This window comes from Mytilus trossulus, chromosome 6 (genome assembly GCF_036588685.1).
Source record: "Mytilus trossulus isolate FHL-02 chromosome 6, PNRI_Mtr1.1.1.hap1, whole genome shotgun sequence".
NCBI lineage: Eukaryota > Metazoa > Mollusca > Bivalvia > Mytilida > Mytilidae > Mytilus > Mytilus trossulus.
The window spans coordinates 4,872,937-4,896,110 of record NC_086378.1 but is presented as its reverse complement, the minus strand read 5'-3'; the positions used below and the strand labels follow the sequence as shown (position 1 = coordinate 4,896,110).

The following is a 23,174-nucleotide window of genomic DNA, read 5'->3' as shown; positions in this document are numbered from 1 at the left end:
ATCATAAAGTAACAACTAATAGTGTAAAAAATAAAATTTGTAATGAAAAAATAAAGGTTTAATTTTTTGCTAAAATTTTTGTACCCACGAGCCACCTTAAGTGTTCTTTTCAGTCTGTTCAAGCAATTCATGTAAAAGATTTGAACTGAGTTGGTCATCAAAGACGCCCAAATTCCAGCTTTTCAAACTTTAAAAAAAATATTTCAGGGCCAAATAGGGGTCTTACTGGATCTACTCCAACATCCTGAGATGTGCGATAGAGCACGCAATGTATTGTAAACGTTGATAACATTATGTTTTATCTCTTTTTCAGACCGTATGTATATACCATACGAAAAAATTAAAGACAATTTATTCAAACTACATCCAGATGTACTTACAGAATCATCCTTAGTAAGTTTAACCAACTTGTGTCTTTTTTTTAAGTATGCACGACGAGTGTTTTGGAGAAGATCGAAGCGTGTTTATATCTTAATCAATTTTTCCTTGTCTTTTGATTATTTATGTCATGGTTTTCTTTTCCTCACTTCGCTTTTTTATTACTAGTAATCAAAACTAACGAAAGTGTTCATTGTTAAAAGTACTGAAAGAGTTGCCAATCCGAAAGCTTAAACAAGTGACTTGTCGGACTTATTAAACATTGAGTTAAGTCTGCCAATTGATATTTTATCGTGTGTTTTTCTATGTTGTGATGTTATGCTATTGTTTCAGAAAAAGGGAGAAGGTTTGGATCCATTAAAACGTTTAATCCCGCTGCAAATGTTTGCACCTGTCCTAAGTTAGGAATCTGATGTACAGTAGTCGTCGTTTGTTTATGTAATATATATGTGTTTCTCGTTTCTCGTTTTCTTATATAGATTAAACCGTTGGTTTCCCGTTTGAATGGTTTTACACTAGTAATTTTGGTCTCTTTATAGCTTGTTGTTCGGTATGAGCCAAGGCTCCGTGTTGAAGGCCATACATTGACCTATAATGGTTTACTTTTTTTTAAATTGTTATTTGGATGGAGAGTTGTCTCATTGGCACTCACACCACATCTTCCTATATCTAATTATTAATAATGTTTTTCACACTTTTAGAGATTTTGAGCTTGATATATTGTATAGACATGTGCCTGTTGTTGAAGTCTGTATGTTGAAGTTGCCTTCTATATCTCTCTCTTATTTTTGTTCACTGTCGGGTTGTTGTCTTATTGTCGTGTATCTCACATCTAATGTTTTTATCGTCAGATCATCTGTCATACAAAAATCATTTTCATTGAATGGGTAGAGCAATAATTGTGAAAAAGGCTTATTCAATTTTGTCCTTTGCACTATGGTGCGTGCATAATACTTTCCAAATTATGAATTTCAATAGTGTAATAGAAAATTTGTTACTTTCTTTTTTTAGAAATACCAGTCTCTGGTAAACGAGATATATGCAGAGCGAGTACTACATTTACGAGAGACATGTCGGATCAATTCAGATGAGTTTCTTGGCGATTCTAAAGATAATGATGTGAAACATAATATACACGTCGAACAAAATCATAACTTAGTGTACTGTCAGATTCAGAAAGTTGGATCGACATTTTTACGGAAATTATTAAGTAAAGTTTTCATGAGTAGTAATATAAAGAAATCAAAACGAGGCTTTATAAGATTGACACAACATAAAGACATTGGTTTTGCAGAGCTGCATTCCGTTATACAAAAATCTGACAAATTTATGTTTGTTCGGGAACCATTTTCCCGTGTTCTATCTGGATATGTTGATAAACTATTTTGTACTAATACACTTTACTGGAAAATAACGGGAAAATATATAGTCTCACAAATGCGTAAGGATGCTAGCAGTGCCTCTTTGAGATGTGGGCACGATGTTACATTCCCAGAATTCGTCAAATATATCATTCAATCTGAAAACCAAAGCAAACATAAAGACCGACATTTTACACCGATGTACGAACACTGTCGGCCATGTCAAATTCCGTACGATTTCATCGGCAAATTGGAATCTTTTAAAGAAGATGTCTTGTTTTTGATAAATGTATGGAACAATGCTTATGGAACTAATATTACTTTCAATGACTTCGACACAGAGACATCAGAATCAAGAGTGTTAGGACAGGCTACACGGATATTTGGGATGAGGAAACAATTAGAACGGTGTATGTCATTCTACAACGCTAGTGTAAGGTCCTGGAGAGATTTACAAATAAGAGGAGTACTACCGATACAGGAACCGTACCCATTCAGTCCAGAGTTCACACGTGATCACATGACCAAAATGGATTTCTTCGAGGCAGCCAAACAGGCTATTGCTTCTGTGTCTGATATCAGAGCTGTCAAGGCTCAACGTAATGAGGCTTTCATTGAAGCATTTAGTTTAATACCAATGGAGGATTTATATCAATTGCAAAATATTTTAAAACCGGATTGTGATTTATTTAACTACGATTGTAAACCGCCAAAAATATTTGCTAGGAATAAGAACAGCGATAAACTATTAAAATATTTTGACCTATTGTGAGAACTTAATTTAAACAAAAGTTATCTCTTATTGACTTTTTTCCATATTATTGTGTATAGACGATACAATATGGAAATAGCTGGGAAAAGATTATAAAGGTTATAGCATTTATCGAATAACATATCACATGGTAACTGCACTATATTAATGTCGAGTGATCATAAGGTACATTTAGGGGGCAATCTAGGACATTTTTTTTTAAAATTTAGATACATTTGTTTCAACATTCAATTGAAGCATGATGGCCATCATTTGTGTGCGGGTCGATATTTTTTTCATTAGAAAACGACTTTTAATGTGTTTTTTTTGTTTGTTATTGTTTATCATGTTCATGTTTTCCTCATAATTCCAAGTACATTTGTATTTGCATACTGAGGACAATTGAAAAAAATGCATGACTGAATTAATTTTAGAGAGCAATTATTTTTAAAGATTAAAGTGACTGTGTGTGGAAGAATCGTTGCTCTTGGTAATCATATATACCTTGTTGTGTGTTACTGGTGTTCATTTTATTATTAAAATTAACATAAAATTATTGGGTATTCATACATACAAATGGAAATAGTGCCTTATTACTATCCTATCAAAACTAATAATTGTGTACTTGTGAGTCCTCTCTTGTAAGTAATAAAATATTTACTAAAACTCGAGGTTATTCTAGCCTGTAACCTCGGTCAGTCTTTCTTCTAATAAGGTATACGATGGGCCAGGAGAGAGCATAATAAGTCTACATTTAAAAATTTTGAACCCTGGATAGACCGCTTCAGAATGATATTAAAATTGCAAAAAAAATACAGAAAGGGCTTCCAATCTATAACAAATTAAACACGTATATACAAGAATACAACAAATAAACAAATATATTTTCTGCAATCACATACGTATTAAGAACATATCTGACATGGGTTCTTTGTCCTCAGTCCTAAACATTGTTTGATATGACAGTTGTTATCCATTCGTTTGATGTGTTTGGACTTTTGATTTTGCCTTTTGATTTTTGATTTTCCTTTTTGAATTTTCCTCGGAGTTCAGTATTTTTGTGTTTTTACCAAGTTTTTTTTTATAAAGGCACCAATAGGACATACAAGTCCAAGGTCGGGGGTTAAGTAGCAGTATACTTATTTATTCTAAGGATCAAGATCTAGACCTGATGGCATGAAGTTTTTTAGATGAGAACAAAATATGCGGAATGACAAGTTGATGTCACAATAAAAGGTGAAATGATATTTATCACCTAGGACACACAATTCTTACTATTTTTTGTATACTCTTGTGAAGTATAACTACCGTTGTCTTTAGTTTTAAGCTATGATCCATGATTTAAAGATGGGGATTACAATTTTATTTCAAAGAAATACTTTTTGTTTTATTTTATGAAACATTTGTTATTAAAAAAGTTATCAAACCAAATTAGCTGTGGGTAATTGCTAAATAGAAACAAGACACATCTGGAAGTAAAATGCAAGTAAAAGCGGTAAATTGCATTCACATGAAAATGCAGATATTTTGGTAACCCAAGCCATTAAACCTTTTTGTGTACCGCATTGAAAAGGGTCAAAGAAATTAAAAGTCATATAATTTGATAAAATTTTTACTCATTGTTTATTGTTGTTCAAGCACATGTTAATAATTGCTTAATTGATTGACAATTAACTGATGTTCTGTCATTATAGCAATTACTCAAGAAAAGACTATATACAAATGACTGTAACAACACAAGCTTAACTTGTCACAAAAGCAATTTTTTGCATTTCCTTATGTTATTTGCATAAAAATTGTTTTTCTATAAAGAGCCATCCGAACAAAGTGAAACGTTGTAATATATAAGAACAGAGCCGTTCGAAGATTAAAGCCATGTAAGTTAAATTCATCATATTTAATTTTAGAATATTTTGATTTATAAGTATGCTTCTTTAGCTGACTATGCGGTATGGGTTTTGTTCATTGTTGATGGTCGTATGGTGACCTAAAGTTGTTAATGTCTTTGTCATTTTGGTCTTTTGTGGATAGTTGTCTCATTGGCAATCATACCAAATCTTCTTTTATATATTATAAAGAACATTACAGTTTTCATTATTGGAATTTGTTCAATTCAACGTCCTAAAATTCTGCGGGTTTTTTGAAAGAGCGGATTTCAATACATCCCAAAATATTTAAATATAAGGCAGTGCTAACAAAATTTAGAAAAAAAGATATATTCTTTTTGACCGATTCTGATTAAAATATCTTAATTCCATCATTCCAATCAGCAAACTAGTGAATTATAGAAATGTCTATTTTTTACCGGAACCGGTTTTATACTTGAATTTGTTGTTGGCGCTGGAAAAAGCAATATGCTTTTTTTCCAGCTCTTAGTTGACCGAAACTTTTTCTATTTGCCTACATAACTACTTTTGCATAGGTAATATTTCTGTACTAAAAATATATAGTACTGGAAATTTACTTTTAATAATCAGTACTATTGTGTTACTTTAAAATTATCGTAATAATTAGATTTTCAAACATTGAATATTGTATTTTTTCTGTATAAACATATTTAGTACAATTCAAGTACTGTAAAATACAAGTACCTACATATTACAACAATTTTAAAGTAAAGAAAAAGTACTAAATATTAAAAGTAAATTTCCAGTACTGGTTATTTTTAGTACAGAAATAGTACATATGCAAAAATATCAGATTTTGAAACCAACACCAGAACATTCCGTTTACGCCATCTTTAGGCTTTATAATGTGATTCCCTGTTCGAAAATGAAGTAAAATGTTGTTAAATCATTAATCAGTCATATGAATTTATAACACTCTTATTTTATAAAATTGAAGCGCTTTTAGAAAGTTACCTACACTTTATTGCACTTTACAAGTAGAGCTGTGTTAAATATGAAGATTACTTTGAAATTAACACTGATTAGTTGAATATGTCACAAGGAGAATACTTTAACGATTGATGTAAGTAGCAGTTATAAGATGGACATCAACTTCATGTACGCTAATAAGATAGTTTGTAGAAAAAAAATGTTACATATAATATAAAAGAAGCTGCGATTTTTCCTTAGAGGTATTATTACCATTATAAAAAAAGTCACTTTTGAGATATATCAAGGCAATCAGAGAATATTTGAAATAAGTTACCTTGACTAAGTCTGCGCATAAATAACGGACTTATATAAGTAGTCTTATCACAATATAGCTAAATCATGTTTATTTATTTTTTGTTCGGCTCATAAATTCTACTAACTTTCATTCAAACACTTTCAAATGCATTATCTATAAGAAATACATTTTTTTTAGAAAGGTATTTAAAATTTCTTTGAAAAACTACCTAGTATATAGCTATATTCTGTATCCTATATATCGGATTGTTTAACTGATGTTTAACTGATGAATTTTTATTTCGTTTTTATACACATATGTTTCCCGTTAGTGTCATAAAATTTTAAATTGTGCCCATAAATGTGAAATAAAGTTTTAGACAATATAATTTTAATATCAAAATTTACTGTAGTACTATAGATATCACAACATCAATTTCACAATGATGTTGGTTATTGGGCACAATGGCGCAACAACGGGGTCGGGATTGGAACTCACCCTTTTTGTTGACGATCAATGCATTTGAAAGGGGACATATAGTTGTGGCACCGCTCCTTTATCCTAGTGATTTTGTAATATCGATATTCACCCAATTTCACAGAGAATGCAGTAGCATTTCGAGTAAATTTACTAAATTTAAGAAAATAATTGCACACTCTATTATTCCGATGTCTTTGGTATGAAATTTTTCTTCATTTTAAAGGTCGTAGTACGGTACGATATTATGAAGTTTTCTCATCTTCTTGATATTCCGTCTTATGGGGAATCATAACACGGCTCCCTCCTTCTTATTTGTACGAAGCAATGGAGAAAACAAACAGCATCAACATTAGAAAACGCTAGCCTTTCATATTTTGAATGTTTGAAAACCTTCTTGTATTTTGAAAACAATAAATCAGGTCAATAGTCGTACACACTTGAGAGCGAAAATATTAAATAAACATTTGAGCGAAACAAAAATTAGTACAGAACAAGAAATAAAATTAATAGAAAAAAACACAGAACATTTGAGCAAGCATAAACATAATAAGAGAACATTGAAGTAGAACCTCATTTTGGTTCTACAGATATACTAATTTGTTAACCCATGTCACTATTGCCTTTGGGAAGTGTTAATAGGTTTTCGAAAAGTATAAAGTTAAATAGAACCTGAAGTTTATAGCCTATAAAGTTATATCTGTTGATTATTTCTTGTCCTTTTAGTGTCGTCTAGTCATACATGTACATTGGTTACATATTGTTATGTGTTTACTTTTCTACATTGGTTAGAGGTATAGGGGGAGGGTTGAGATCTCACAAACATGTTTAACCCCGCCGCATTTTTGCGCCTGTCCCAAGTCAGGAGCCTCTGGCCTTTGTTAGTCTTGTATTATTTTAATTTTAGTTTCTTTTGTACAATTTGGAAATTAGTATGGCGTTCATTATCACTGAACTAGTGTATATCTGTTTAGGGGCCAGCTGAAGGACGCCTCCGGGTGCGGGAATTTCTCGCTACATTGAAGATCTGTTGGTGACCTTCTGCAGTCGTTTTTTTATTTGGTTGTTGTCTCTTTGACACATTCCCCATTTCCATTCTCAATTTTACATGTATTGAAAACTATTTATAGGAACTTAGGACCATTAACTAGCCATTGTCAAATTACTAGGGTGTTACTGTAAATATAATATTTTAAAATCTTTCTCTATTGTCTGACTTTGCAAAAAAATAATTTCGTAATTCATATAATGAAAAGAATTGCAGGAAATTGCGCTCACAAATAAAAAAAAATGAAGTTGTGGTATGATTACCAATGAGACAACTCTCCACAAGAGACCAAAATGACACAGAAATTTACAACTATAGGTCACCGTACGGCCTAATCAATGAACAAAGCCCATGTCGCATAGTCAGCTATGGAAGGCCCCTCAATGACAATGTAATACAATTCAAACAATTCAAAATGTTCAAGGTATGGTGAATATTCCGTGGCTAAAATGTTCCATGATGACGGCTCTCAAATGTCCATGGTATGGTTCATATTCCGGGGCTAAAATGTCCCATGATGACGGCGCTCAAATGTCCAATGTATGGTTAATATTCCGGGGCTAAAATGTCCCATGATGACGGCGCTCAAATGTCCAATGCTGCCGGGTTGCCCAGTCGTAGATTGCAAGTATATCTATGGATAACTATCAAGAAAATTTGAAATGAATTATAGGCCACTGTACGGACTTCAACAATGTGAATACCAATATTGTCTAATCGGCTAAAAAAAGTCCTAACATGAAAAAAGAGAAACAATTTAAACGAGAAAACCAACGGCCTTCTTTATAAAAACTAAAATTACGAAAAACAAATATGGCAGACATGATCGATTACAACAGCCGAACTACAGGCTCTTGACCTGGGCCAGGTGTGCATTACGCCAAAATAATAGCAAACGCTATCAACAGGAAATTGGACAATGACCTCTCATAAATGAAAATAAAAAGCATAATAATTTAGTCATGTTTGATTTCTTTTAAAACAAATTATAAATCTTAGTACAAATTACACAATACTACTGTGTTAGATTGATAACATTTTAAGAATAAGTTTATCACTTTTTTAATGGAATCAATCTCAATGTACGGGCTTTATAAACAACATTGACGAAAAAAATAAGTATGTTTGTCTAGATGACTTTGATAAGCAATAATTCTACTCAAAGTCAACAGCCACTGTCCATATTGTTGAATCTATAAAGGAATTTGTAAAAGATTATATTTGATTTGTGGTAACAAAATCCTGGACTTAATAATTTATCAGTTATACAAAAATTACTTTTTTTAAATCTTAAACGAGTCCAAAGAAACGTTAGGAAGTTTTGGCTCGGAAATGGTAAAATCATCAACAACTACGTTAGAATTAGAACTTGTGTACCTCTGAGCATAAACAACCATATATATTGGACTGTAAGTGGGTATAAAATCCTTCATATCAGCTATGAATGCAAAAGCTGTGGATTTGGATGGATCACTGTGAATAAAAGACATATGTATGTTTTAGAAAATAGCTAAAAACATACGTTAGTAAAAAAATACGATAACCGTTTGATTTTAAACGGTCCCTTTGGAGTGAGGTAGTCGTAAATGTTGATAAATCAATTTTTAGAATTTCTCATTGTTGGCTTTCTGTTGTTTCCTGCTCTTTTGTCGAGTTGTTGTCTTTGTGGCACGACCCCCATTCCCCATCTCTGTGTTATCTTGTGAGAAACGTAGCCGTAGGAAGGAATGTTCGTTGAATGTCCGTTTAGTTGGGAGTATTGTAGTTATTTGGATTGCAGTGATTCTTATTGAAGGATTCAATGATTATGTTAACATACATCTCAGCATACGACCTTTATCAATGTTGGGAGGAGGTGGACATAATAAAACTATGTGTTTTCTTAATAAATCATAATCTCAACTTCAGTGTAAAGTCAAACGTGTTTTAAGATCATTGATTTTAGATCCAAATGTAGTGCATTTCATATAGTTTAAGTTGTATTAAAAGCCCACCTGTCTTAAGAAACCATATTGCTCTCCCTCCTTCAGTGGTATCTTAAAATAGATTTCACTGTATGTGCCTAATTTTTAGATAAAATTTAAAGAAAAATTTGATGTGTATATTAGCTACAGGAACTATGATATTCCGAGTTTTGTATAAAATCTTGAAAGAATTTTATCACCAGAAAACAATAATGGCGGTTTACGTGCAAATCAATCACAACATGTTGTTGCTTAAAAATAAAATTATTACCTAAATCTGCCTTTTAACTTTTTCATCAAAAAGAAGTTTATATGTATTAACCACAGTGTGTTATTGATTTCGGAAAAGGAATGTTATATAATACAGGATCTTGTTTATTTAACATTTTTATTATTAGTCATTTAATTTTTGAAATAGTAAAGTAGGTTTCGGGTTTTTTATAAATAAATATAATTCTCTTAATTTTTTATTTTTTATTCAAAACACTCTTAACCCACTAAAAAAGCTATTAATTTATGTCTGGAAGTATTTTCTGGCTCAAATTTGTCAACAAATTTGAAAAATTGTAACACAATTAATCTATTACAAATATTGAAGAATATGTGTTTTGGCTAGTTTAATTCTAACAGTATAATATTCTATACTGTATAAGTATTTTTATTTCGGAGCTTATGTTATATTTGTTGTTTTTTTGTTTTTTTTTATTGTCATTTTTAGGACTATCCTAAGACACATGTATATTTTAACTTTATGACAAAAATATTAAAGGACATATCTGTTAAATTAGTATTTATTTGGCCAAACTTGTATGTACGACGTGTCTTAAGACCATCCTAAGACACATCTTAGTCCTATAGAAAAGCTTCGTTGACACGCTCCCTGATAAATTGAGTTTTTTGTTTTATTATGGATTATAAAAAAATTAAAATTAAATGTTTAAGTCGGATTGATTATTATCCTTCTTGACTTTGTAAATACATTTAATGGCAGATCGATAGTTTTTTATGAAGACTTTGTTGGATAAAAATCTTTCATTTCTACAAGAACGTTTATATATATTAGCTATTTTGAAAACAACAAAAAAATCTCCCAGAAAAGAAGCGGATATGTTAAACTGAAATGTATTTTTTATCAGTCCGATATTCACTGATTTTCTTTCTAAACAAAACTCAGTGAAGGCTCAATATTAAAATGTTGTACTAAATTTATTTTGGACGTGACTCAAGATCTTATTTTACAGTCAATATCTTTGTCCTGGGAAATATTCATTGCAAACTATCTACCGAGGCATAGGTGGATCCAGCATCCCCTTTTTTTGCGGTAAACAAATATAACATAGGTGGATCCAGCACCCCCCTCTTTTTGTGGTTAACAAATATAACATAGGTGGATCCAGCACCCCTCCTTTTTGTGGTTAACAGATATAACATAGGGAACTACTGAAGCAGGACTGAAGGATGACTGGAGCGGTCCCACCTAGGGTCAGTCAGCAACCCCCTCTTTTTGTGTTTAACAAATATAACATAGGTGGATTCAGCACCCCTCGCCTTTTTTGTGGTAAACAAATATAACATAGGTGGATCCAGCAACCCCTTTTTGTGGTTAGCAAATATAAGATAGGGAATCACTGAAGCAGGACTGTAGCGGTCCCACCTAGGCTCAATCAGCACCCCCTCTTTTTGTGGTTAACAAATATAACATAGGTGGATCCAACACCCACCCCACTCTTATTGTGGTCAACAAATAATATAACATAGGGAAGATCAAGCACCCCTCTCTTATTGTGGTCAACAGATATAACATGGAGAATCACTGAAGTAGGACTGGACCCCCCCCCCCCCCCACCTAAGATCAATCAGTACCCCCTTCATTTTTACAAAAAGTTCTTGATCCGCCACTGCAATATATGAGTTTATAGCAGCTTGATTTAAAGTCGAACAGTCAATAGTTTACGGAAAATGAGAATATTTGAATCGGGTTTTTTTCTTTTCCAAAAAAAATGAGTTGGGGTCTTAAATCAAGTTTAACCTTGCAACAAGGTCATGTTTGTTTGGTCTTCCAAAATCATTAACCTTGTGAAGCTTTGTGGAATGTAAATATATTTGTTATGCAATTTACATTCGTCACTTGAAGCTTTTATATTTTTAAAGTAATAGGCAAATTTTGAACGATGACCGCAAAAAGACCCAACAATTAATTAACAGAACCTGAGCTAGAAACACAAAGTGCTCTCATAAGATTGATATTTTTTAGTAAATAATTTCAGATATTTTTTTAACTTTCTTCTTAATTGTCGAATCATGCTATTGTTTTCATTGCCTAGGCAGTGGTTGTGCAACCGATTGATAGGTCATGAATTGGGTTTCCCCGATGTCTGTTATTTTGTTAACAGACAAACTTTATCCAAATCGGTATCTTATGACACTATATACACGGCAACAAAACGTTCGAACACCAAAAATAGTAGAATTTAAGATTTCTTTTACGGAATACCATGCTTCCTTAGATAATGCAATTGACATTTGAGAATCTGTACAGGCATCCAAATGAACCCATTATCTGTCATTTTGTGATATTTGCGGCCTTATATAATTAAATGAGATTTTTCAACTCCTCAGACATTTGATATTAATTAAAATGGAATTGAGAATGAAAATTGGGAACGTGTCAAAGAAACAACAACCCGACCAAAAAACAGAAACAGGTCCATTTTGTCATATAGCTGTTCAAGTGTTTCGGTTCTTATCAATCTTTGACCTAGAAATATTCGGCTTTGAGCTTTCCTGACCTTGCTAACCAAGAAATGCGTTTCGGACGGATACAACAGTTATTTACTATTCACAACCTTGTTTTCTCGGTCAAAATATATTTACTCGTGTCAGAAATATATTTCGTTAAAGCCTGAGACAACGCAATAGAATAAATGACTTCCGGGAATAGAAAAGTCTACATACGTAATGCCGTTAGTTTTCTCGATTGAATTGTTTTACATGGTCATTGAGGGGCCTTTTATATCTGACCCTGTGGTATTATGGCTTTGCTTGATATATTGTTGAAGGCCGTGCGGTATTCTATAGGTGTTACTTTCTGTGCCATTTTGGTCTCTTGTGGAGAGTTGTCTCATCGGCTATCATACCACATCTTCTTTTTTATAATTAGTAACTCAAAGTTTTGTAAACAGTCAATTTCTATATATGATACGGAAGCCGATAAGGGCCATTCAAAAAAAAAAATTATGTCGTAATTACGACATAGCATGTCGTAATTTCGACATAACATGTCGTTATTACGACATCGCTATGTCGTAATTTCGACAAAACATGTCGTTATAACGACATCGCTATGTCGTAATTTCGACATATCATGTCGTAATTTCGACGTCAAAGAGGGTCTTTGACTTCGATTAATTTTTGCAAGTTTTATTCGTTTTTTTATATTGTTGGTTGATTCTGGTTCTGTTCGTTTTCACGGTGATGTCATTTTATCAAAAAATTACCTCGAGTTGTGGAAATCGATATAATAATGTTTACCCTTTAAGTTATTTCAACTTAAAATGCAGTACTGTCGCAAGTAATGTAGGAAGGAAGGATGGGACGGAAGTACATGTATACGGTTTTCATTTTTTTTTTATCATAGGATGTTTAACTTTCAAGTTGCATATAATCTGTCATTGTAAAATTTCTATATCTTAATTCATCCTCAATACAAATATATCTCACACTGACACATAAGTTGTCGAAATACACCCCTTCAATTACTTGAACCTTGGCTTTAGAATTATTTCCAAAGTCATCTTCAGATATATACATTTTAAAATATATTAAACTACTCCTGGGTCGTCCGCGAAAACGGCAAACAAAAATATAATCCCGTTTTTTTTTATTTCGATGAAACGGTTTTCGTTGCTGTTTGGGATTCGTCTTTCAATTATCTCCAATTTATGCACAAGTTTATATTGACGAAAAGTTCCGGCTTCGCTAGTACAGGAATTACTTTCATCACGAAATAGCAGGACAAATCGCGAGGTAAAACATTCCGTGAACTGGTATTAAGTGTTTTGATATTGGTGATTGCACCTAACTGAAGTGACGACTTTAAATGATCTATTTCGGAGTACTTACGTAACATGAATTTCAATTTATTTTACAAAATGGGATTCCCCCCCCCCCCCCCCCCCCATTTCCAAATTCTATTAAATAAATCGTTAAAAGCTATACAATTAATAAAAATTACAAAATTTAACCTGTGTCGAACCTATTTCCCCGGGCGGAGTCTTTAGCAACATGCACTATTTTTTCGGCAGCAATCATTAACATCTTTCTCCAAATTTCATAACACGATTTGTTTTAATTATCATAAACATTTAATTGAAACTTTAGCACATTTAACGTCTGAAATTAGCGTCTTTAGGATTTTAGACGTTTTCAGACATTTGGAAAAATTGCTACCGTTTTGTAATATATGGAAGCATTTTATTCCTTTTAAGACCCAAATTTGTAGTTAATAAGGAAAGAATCTTGGCATTTTTTACTCTTCGTATATCTAACTTTTGTTTTGATCAATTATAAAAAAAAATACGCCTTAAAACTGCTTTGAAAAATGAAAAATCGACTTGGACAAAATGGCTACCATTTGAAAAATGTGTAGAGAAGATTTTATTGAATCAGCAATATTTGAACTCACATGAGGCAAATATTTGTACTTTTGTTAGATATTATTATTGTCTTACTATTTTTATTCATTTTCTACTATAATATGCAGTCGAGTCAAATGAAATTTGGTAAAATAACGGCTTTAACGCCACAAAGAACCGACACATGTCGTTGTTCCTGTCAAGAATCAAGAAGATCAGAGAATAAGAAATAGGATATATAAGAGTTAAAACAGTTTTTCATAAATGTAACGTTGGATGGGGACATCCGTTTTTTTCACATAGCTTTCTTTTTTTAATCCTCAAATATACTAGATATTACTTAGGAGATGATCAAGAGCTGTAAAAACATAATTCAAAACATATATTGAATTTGTTTTAATATTGGTTCGTGTTTTCTAACATTTTTATTTTGTTTTGCGGATGAAATTTCGAAGATTCTGTTTTAAATCCTGGGGGTTGTAGGAACATCGCGTACGGAAGCGTATTAGGGACATAGAAAAAATAAAATTGGCAGTGAACTTTTTTTTTCAAAGTCGATATTTTGACATTTCAAATCTCAAAATTTCGACTTTAACTCGAAATTTTAACTTTTCTTATCTTGAAATTTTGACTTTCTAAAATCTTGAAATTTCGACCTTTTTTAAAACTTGAAATTTCGACTTTTTCTAAACTCGAAATTTTGACTTCTTTTAAACTCAAAATTTCGACTTCTTTAAAACTTGAAATTTCGACTTTTTCTAAACTCGAAATTTTGACTTCTTTTAAACTCAAAATTTCGACTTCTTTTAAACTCAAAATTTCGATTTTTTTTTAAACTCGAAATTTCGACTTTTTCTAAACTCGAAATTTCGACCTTTTCTAAACTCGAAATTTCGACTTCATTTAAACTCAAAATTTCGACTTGTTTTAAACTCAAAATTTCGACTTTTTTAAAACTTAAAATTTCGACTTTTCCTCAGTATTTATACGTTTGCGATTACCACATTCACAGTCATTTATATCAACGAGGCGGAGAGTCATTTACATCATAAACTTCATAATATAAAAAAGAAGGTGTGGTATGATTGCCAATGAGACAACTATCTACAAAAGATTCATAAGCATATTTTAATAAACTAAAACATTTTAAAGAGGTTATTTTAGATAGAAAATATTGTCCTTGCCAAAGAATAAATAAAATATGTTTCACGTTCAAATAAATATTTCAAGTCTGGACTTCAGATATGTGTATCAAGTAACCCCGCTATTCCGACACACCTATATTACGACATACTTTTATTCAACAGTCTAATATATAAAGACAAGGGTTAATAGTTGTGTTATAAGAATGCAAACTTCCAAAACTAGAAAACTGGGGCAGCTCATTGGTCGTTCTGAATATGCATGGCATTTTGGGCTACTTGATTTACCATTGTTTAAACAAGGCAAAGTCAGTGACTTGCTATTGGTATACCAAACAGGCCTTTGCAACTGTGATGCTAAATGTCCTCAGGTCTGACGATCCTATGACAGTGTCGTGGAAACTAAAACATGGAATATGCGGGGAGGGGGGGGGGGATTTTGTCAACATGCATGTTCTTTACGAATGGTTTCTTTAATATTAAATGCTAATCCATATCTTAAGAACAAAACCAGTTTCTGAATATAAATTGCCAAAATAAGTAATGGACTTTTTAATAATTTGCGTCCATGTCTACTCCTTCTAAAATTGTAATAACTGTTTGAATACTAACATCAAAGTTTTAAGAGTACTTAGAAAAAGTAAAAAATTTCGAGATTTCAACAGTCGAAATTTTGAGATCAAAATCGAAATTTCGATTTAAAAAAAAAAGTCGAAATTTTGTGTTTATTAAAATAAGTTGAAATTTCGAGTTTAAAATAAGTCGACATTTCGAGTTTTAAAAAAAGTCGAAATTTTGTGTTTAAAATAAGTTGAAATTTCGAGTTTAAAATAAGTCGAAATTTCGAGTTTTAAAAAAAGTCGAAATTTTGAGTTTAAAATAAGTTGATATTTCAAGTTTAGAATAAGTCGAAATTTCGAGTTTTAAAAAAGTCGAAATTTTGAGTTTAAAATAAGTTGAAATTTCGAGTTTTAGAAAAGTCGAAATTTCGAGTTTAAAGATAGGTTGACATTTCGAGTTTAAAGTGGAAATTTTGACTTTTTATAAGTTGAAATTTCGAGTTTGAAAAAAGGCAAAATTTCGACTTTTTTAAAAGTCGAAATTTCAAGATTTTAGGAAGTCAAAATTTCAAGTTTAAGTCAAAATTTCGGGATTTGAAAAGTCAAAATTTCAAGTTTAAGTCAAAATTTCGGGATTTGAAAAGTCAAAATTTCAAGTTTAAGTCAAAATTTCGAGATTTGAAAAGTCAAAATTTCGACTTTGAAAAAAAAGTTCACTGCCAATTTGATTTTTTCTATGTCCCTAATACGCTTCCGTAATCGCGCGTGCCCAACGTTTGAAAGGAGAAATAGAGCTATCAATACTTCAATACACCCTCATACCAAGAAGCCATTTAGTTTGCCCTTATTTAAAGGGAGACGGAAAGCTTGGCTTGACTTGTTTGTACAATTTCAGTCCTCTAATAATTCCACATTTCATTCTTCCAACATGTGTGACTGTAAAGCTATACTACGGCCGGTCACTTGTTAATCTAAACGACTTTGTCTGTCTGTTCAGCCCTAGCACTATCTATAACATATATAACTTTCTCACTGAAGGTATCCAAAGAAGGTAACCAAAGATCTTGCGACGATGCAAATATTAAACTTTACAATATAAATAAATATCTTTAACCAATGAATTCAAATAGCAAAAGCTATGCAATTAACAAATAGATACTTATTTAGCTTTATGTAAATTATTTAACAATAGAATACATTAAATATGAAATTTGGAGTTTTACCAAGGGAGCTTATCTATACTATTAAACGAGAAGACCTCATTTTTGGTGTCGCTTCTCTTCCTTCCACAATAAATCAATCATCATGCCTCTGGGTCCTATAGGTAACATGCATAGTCGCATTTTTCATCCATTCTTATGATTATTCAGATTGAGTTATTTTGGGAGAAAAACGACAAAAAGGAGTCCGGATTTGATTCCGCCATCGGACTAACTTTTAGTCATATATTAGATTTCCGGTTTGAAAGATGCACAAATACAACCAATCGTATGATAGATAACTAAATATGAAAAATGAATAAGCCAATCAGAGCGTTCTCCATAGAGTTGAGATCACATGAACCACAACTATTATACCTCCTTATAGAGGACAATAATTATTTTTCGCGTTTATCTATATGTAAACTACGATTATGATAGTTACTTGGAATATATAGAGACTCTCTGTATTCTGTCTACTGTTTTCTTTGAAATGTTTACTTTTTAAGGGGTCATACCAGTTGAATATATATATTTGACACAAGTAACAGGGGCGGATCCAGGATTTTGGAAAGGGGGGGGGGCGAAGATTTAAAATTTTGCCGAGCGGAGCGAGTCGAAAATTTTTTTGGCCCTTTTTTGGTCGAAAAAACATAAAATAAGGGTAATATACACTATTTAAACGGTTCCTGGCTTGGGGTATAAATATTTTATAGTTGCTGTAAGTGTAAGGGTTGGAAATTTTTATGCTGTATTCTCCCTATTAACTGTCTATCATAAAATGATAGTATTGATCCAAAGCTTTGTACTGATATATTTGATGTAGGATGTTAGTAAGAAATAGACATGGAAATTAGATGAAATTTACAATACGACCGACACGAGTTAAAAAAGTCAAAAAAGCTGTTTTTATCAAAATGTGTGATTGATATGTTTCGCCCAACATAACTAAAGGAACTGAAGTGAGGGGTTCCAAATCAACCTAGACTACGAATGTGTATAAAATGCCAACGAATTTATGAATGACAGTCGACATAAAGGTCACACCAAGCAGGCAGATTACAGTCTGGTTTTGAAAAAAGTATTCAATATATATAAGGCCGACGAAACAGACATTCGGGTTGGACATGCAAACCCCGGCCACAAAAAAATACGCCCGATTGTATTCATCATGTTCATTTAATGCTAAATAATTTTGTTGGAAATGTTCGTTTTTAATAGCAAAAAAGTGGACAAGACTTTTGTTTTCAATCCAGACACAGCCAGAATTTTTGTTTTAGGCAAGAAATAGAGTCATTTTTTTTCTCTCAAATATCTCAGACTGCCTCCTCAAATCAAATGGTTCGTACCTGAGAATTGAAATCTTTCTAGAGTAGAGCTTATACTGACTGGGGATCATTATTCAACTTTGTTATTTATAAAATAGGCTGGAGCATTTTGGGTTAAACATGTTTTCGTAGGTAAATAATATTGTGGAACTTTTTTTACCTGAGAGTGTGATAGTCTATGGAGTATTTACTTTTACTTTCTGTTTGGTGGAATAGTGTAATAGAAGTCAATACATTCTTGCTCAATTCTATGTCGCTTTTAAGGTTTCCTGATTGTCATGACATCCTCAGCCTAAGCAATGTGTATTACTGTAATTTGAATTTCAAAATGACCGAGTGCCGTTTTTTTCAACGCACTGGTCAACTCCACCATAGCAAATCACACGACTTTGACAATCAGTAAATACCAGCGAAAAATATCTTTATAAGTAAAGAATTGTCATATAAAAATTAAATACTAGGGAAATGGCAAAGTTCACGAAGTCTAGTCTGATGAATCATTTTACCAAAAAAAAAAAAAAAAAAAAAATCCGAGCAAAGGGGGGGGGGGGGCGTACGCCCTCTACGCCCCCTCTGAATCCGCCACTGAGTAAAGCCAATCGTATGATGGATAACAAAAATGGAGGGAAAAAAATAAGCCATTCAGAGCGTTCTCCATATCATGGTGTTTATATCGCAAGAATCACAACTATTATACCTCCTAAGAGAGGTCAATTATTTTTCGCGTTTCATATCATGGTGTTTAGATCGCAAGAACCACAACTATTATACCTCCTTAGAGAAGACAATTATTTTTCGCGTTTATCTACATGTAAACTACGATTATACTACTTTAATATATGGAGACTATAAATATTCTGTCAGGGACTTTCTATGTTAGTATAGAAAGTCGGCCCTGATTCTGTCTACTGTTTTCTTTGAAATGTTTACTGCTTAAGGGATCATACCACTTGCATAAATTATATTAAAATAAGTAAAACAGATTAATTTCATCTAAAACTACCTCGACCAAAAACTTTCACCTGAAGCGGGACAGACCCGGACGGAAGGACGAACGAGCGAACGGACGGACAGACTAGCCTGAAAACATAATGCCCATAAATGGGGCATACAATTTATTGTTGAAAGGGAAAATAGTGATTTGGCAAAAATGAAAGTAAGTTTGAGATTAAAAGTAGGCGAGCATTTTTTGGGGCGTAGGGATCGAGTGTTTTTAAGCTCGGGATTTGGGAATTGATCCTTACTGGATCCGGGAATATATTTTTCGATTTCATGATTTCGGGATATGTATTTCTTTTAATTCTGCATCTCTGGATTTCATGGTTTTAAGCGCGGGATTTAGGGATCAGGACCCCTCCGACCACCCATCAAATTAGCCTTAGTCATTTATACATGATTCATATCCTACCATTGACTTCTTAATAAGGCTCTCAAAAGAAAAAAAAACACTGACGGATTGTCCTAGAAGCATATTTTATTAGACTAATAATGGTCTATATATAAGCAGTTGGATTTATTTCATGTTTGAAATGGTTCAAATTGTTAATTTTATTTGACTTTTACCAAAAGCAGCATTGTAGCAAAGGAGAAGAAAAATTGCGGTCTGAGGCCAGACACACGAAAATATTAGAATTTAACAGAAAGGAAACAAATATCGGACTTTAGAACAAGGGAGAAAGCTTTTGATACCTTTTATGAAATTTCCCATATATACTATCTTTTACAAAAAATCATCCTTCAACAGTCCACAAGCTCTATATGCCCGCGATTTCGCGGTTGTGTTCTAGTAATTGAATAATAACACTGTCTGCCACACAGCATTTCGGGGACTCTCCCTCTGGTAGCTTTCTTCCCTCTTTTAAAGCTGACCATGCGGGGGCTTTTATAATTATCGGGAACATTATGATGACGTATAATTGTTAATTTCTTTGTCATTTAGTCTCTTGCCAATCATAATACATATTCTTTTAAATATAGCGATGTCGTTATTACGACATAGCTATCTCGTTAAAACGACTTAGTGATGTCGTTATTACGACATGATATGTCGAAATTACGACATAGCGATGTCGTTATAACGACATGTTATGTCGAAATTACGACATGCTATGTCGTAATAACGACATACATTTTTTTTAATGGCCCTTATCGGCTTCCGTAATATGACAATATCAATAACAATTCATGTCTTATAAGCTGGTAATTATCCTCTACCCGTAGAACTGTTGATATGTATGAAACAAATATACAATGTATCGTGTTACGAAGATGTCAGTTGAGTTGGCTTTTTTTTCATCTAAGTCAAAACATATTCATTATATATCATTGTATATCATTTTTGATTTATGATACATTATAACATCTAACAACTTCACCCCTCCCCCAAAATCCTTCAATTGCAGTAACGTGCACATCACGTCAAGATAAAATGATATTTTTAAGGATTAAAAGAAACCAATTATGTATGATCATATACAACCTCTGTACTGATAACACGTCGTTATAATTGTATATTCTGAATGATTTTTAATATTGCAACTTTTTCAGAAGGTTACTACGAGTACATTTTATTGTTTAACATTGCTCATTATTTTAGTTCAGTAGAGATTTATGCAGAATCATTCAATTGGTATCTTATATTGGGTTTATGATTTACCTCGTTATTGTAGCCATTTAGTATGACAATCGTTATTCTAAAACAACAATACACCATAAAAGTATGGATTTTTTTGCCCCACCTACGATAGTAGAGGGGCATTATGTTTTCTGGTCCGTCCCTCTGTCCGTCCGTTCGTTCGTTCAGGTTAAAGTTTTTGGTCAAGGTAGTTTTTGGTGAAGTTGAAGTCCAATCAACTTCAAACTTAGTACACCTATGATATGATCCCTATGATATGATCTTTCTAATTTGCCAAATTAGACTTTTTACCCCAATTTCACGTTCCACTGAACATAGAAAATGATAGTGCAAGTTTCAGGTTAAAGTTTTTGGTCAAGGTAGTTTTTGATTTGGTTGAAGTCCATTCAACTTTAAACTTTGTACACACGTTCCTTAGGTTATGATCTTTCTAATTTAGATGCCAAATTATATTTTTTATCCCAATTTCTTGTTCAACTGAACATAGAAAATAATAATGGGAGTACTATGTACTATATTGACACATTCTTTTTTTTTTTTTTTAGATTTGTACGAGTTAAATTTTTTTTACAAAAAGCAACAAAATATTAGAATTTGATAGGATTTTTAACACATGTTGTTAAATCTCTATAAGTGTGACTTTTTTTTTTTTATAACAACATGTGTTGAAAAATAAACAATCAAACAAGGCTGTTCATTAAATGTGCGTCAAGTAGTTCTAGTATACACACTTAATATTGCGATAACATCGTAGGATGGGTACTTACAATAAGCATTTTCTTTTTAATCTAATAAGGGTAAACGTGACACAGTAGAATCAAAAACTGCCTTCGAAAATTATGAAAAGAAGTGGGTTAAAAAGATGCAACCCCAAATCACTTAGAATCATTGTTCGGTCTTTATCCTTACTTGTGTCAAATATTATTTCATTTAAATAAATTAACCAATTTAAGAAAAACCATCAGACTTGTTTTATTTATAATGTTGTTTATTTTTACAGGTCGCTCAGCATTTCTCAACAAAAGCGTAAACGCATTCCATCGCCATGTTTAGACAACAAAAGACAGAAGCAAGAAAGATTACCAAAGCCACCATATTCATACACTGGTATGATAGTCCTTGCCATAGACAACCAACCAGACAAGACAATCACTACATCCGTATTGTTTGATTTCCTCCGCACTCTATTTCCATTCTTCTGTACTGCTTACATTGGTTGGAAACATACTGTTCGGAAGACACTCAGCATCAACAGATGTTTTGAATGTATTGACCGCAAACATCCTGGAGGAAAAGTATGGACCGTAGTCTTCGCCAAAGTACAACGTGACGTCTTCCTGTTGCAAAAGAACAATATAGTTGACTCAGGTATATGGGCACCTACACTTTATCAACACGTCAAGTTACAAGAGATAGCTATACCCATGAATAGTGATTGTACTGAAGCTATTCCACTTAGTTCCACGTACGAATGTCCGTTTTCTTCAATCACAACATCGTCTGCAATTGTTACTGAACCGTCATCCCATTCCGTCACTCCTGATTTTAACTTTAGTATAGACAACATGTTTACCAATATTAACCAATCACAAATTGTACAGGAAGAAATCGACGACTTCAGACGTGCAGATTGTTTCGATAGCTCACCTTTAAATGTGTTCTCCATACCACCACCTCAATTACACAAAAACAGACGAACAAAACCCAGCAAGATAACTAAAACCAAAAAGTACAAAGAGTTAGAACAGATGATAAACAACCATGCTTCAAATTTGTTCGTCAGCCCAGATATAGCCGTTAGCAATCTTCGTATGTTGTGTGACTCAGTTACGTCAATCTTCCAAGAGGACCATCAAGTCATTCCAGAACAACCCAATGCTGCTTCCTTTGACGTGTCTCCATTATTTGTCTGTCCACCAGCTGATGCATCAGTGCTGACATCTACTTCTGTTTACAGCCAAGTGCACGAGAGTATAGTTCTACCTGTAGTACCAGATCCAATCAACAACCGAGCTATGTTTTCTTTAAAAACTTTTCCTACAGTGGAATCGCCAGTGTCCGAAACTAGTTGTACCTCTTACTCACCACAGATTATCTTACCGCAGGAATCATCTTCCGGTTTCAACGGCCATGCTACTGTAGCAGATATTCCAAGTCTTGTTACCATATCGTTACTTTCTTGAATATTGAGACTTTACAAAAAACCGGGAAAGTTAATGAGAAACAATCATATCCTGGTCAGTTTATTCAATGCATGCATTTTCTAGTATTGTATTGTTCACAAGTACGAATGTTCCATATTAATAAGTGTGCGAAGTTTGCATTTAATTATATCACTAACAATTTCATATTGAAATATGTGTACATTTTTTTCTACTTTAGCTTCTGTTCATCTATTTTTTTTTATTCTATAGATTGACAAGAATTAATCAGTTGCATTATTCTAGGTTCTGAACCTTTTGTGAATCTTCTACGTTTTATTGATAATTGAAAAAAAAAATATTTTATTTAAATCTGAATTGACATATATACTGCAAATACTTCTAATTCAAGACCGGTCAAATATTAAGTGGTAGTGTAGAA

General features: G+C 32.6%; 2 protein-coding genes across 2 annotated transcripts; both read left to right on the top strand.

Moving 5' to 3' along the window:
- The first annotated feature begins 311 nt into the window (after positions 1 to 311).
- On the top strand, positions 312 to 3,036 carry LOC134723151 (carbohydrate sulfotransferase 11-like). The gene is made up of 2 exons (XM_063586788.1): positions 312 to 393; positions 1,390 to 3,036. Exons 1-2 carry the CDS (start codon positions 319 to 321, stop codon positions 2,509 to 2,511), a joined length of 1,197 nt encoding a protein of 398 aa, XP_063442858.1. The 5' UTR covers positions 312 to 318; the 3' UTR covers positions 2,512 to 3,036.
- Positions 3,037 to 7,588: 4,552 nt separating this feature from the next.
- On the top strand, positions 7,589 to 22,789 carry LOC134722277 (forkhead box protein I2-like). Its single transcript, XM_063585887.1, has 2 exons — positions 7,589 to 7,611; positions 21,592 to 22,789. Exons 1-2 carry the CDS (start codon positions 7,589 to 7,591, stop codon positions 22,772 to 22,774), a joined length of 1,206 nt encoding a protein of 401 aa, XP_063441957.1. The 3' UTR covers positions 22,775 to 22,789.
- Positions 22,790 to 23,174: the final 385 nt, after the last annotated feature.

Excerpts from the sequence above, each read along its gene's own strand:
- LOC134723151 (XM_063586788.1), top strand. The coding sequence starts at position 319 with ATGTATATACCATACGAAAAAATTAAAGACAATTTATTCAAACTACAT. Across the intron at positions 394-1,389 it reads TACTTACAGAATCATCCTTA|AAATACCAGTCTCTGGTAAA; the intron begins GTAAGTTTAACC and ends TTCTTTTTTTAG.
- LOC134722277 (XM_063585887.1), top strand. The coding sequence starts at position 7,589 with ATGACGGCTCTCAAATGTCCATG. Across the intron at positions 7,612-21,591 it reads ACGGCTCTCAAATGTCCATG|GTCGCTCAGCATTTCTCAAC; the intron begins GTATGGTTCATA and ends TTATTTTTACAG.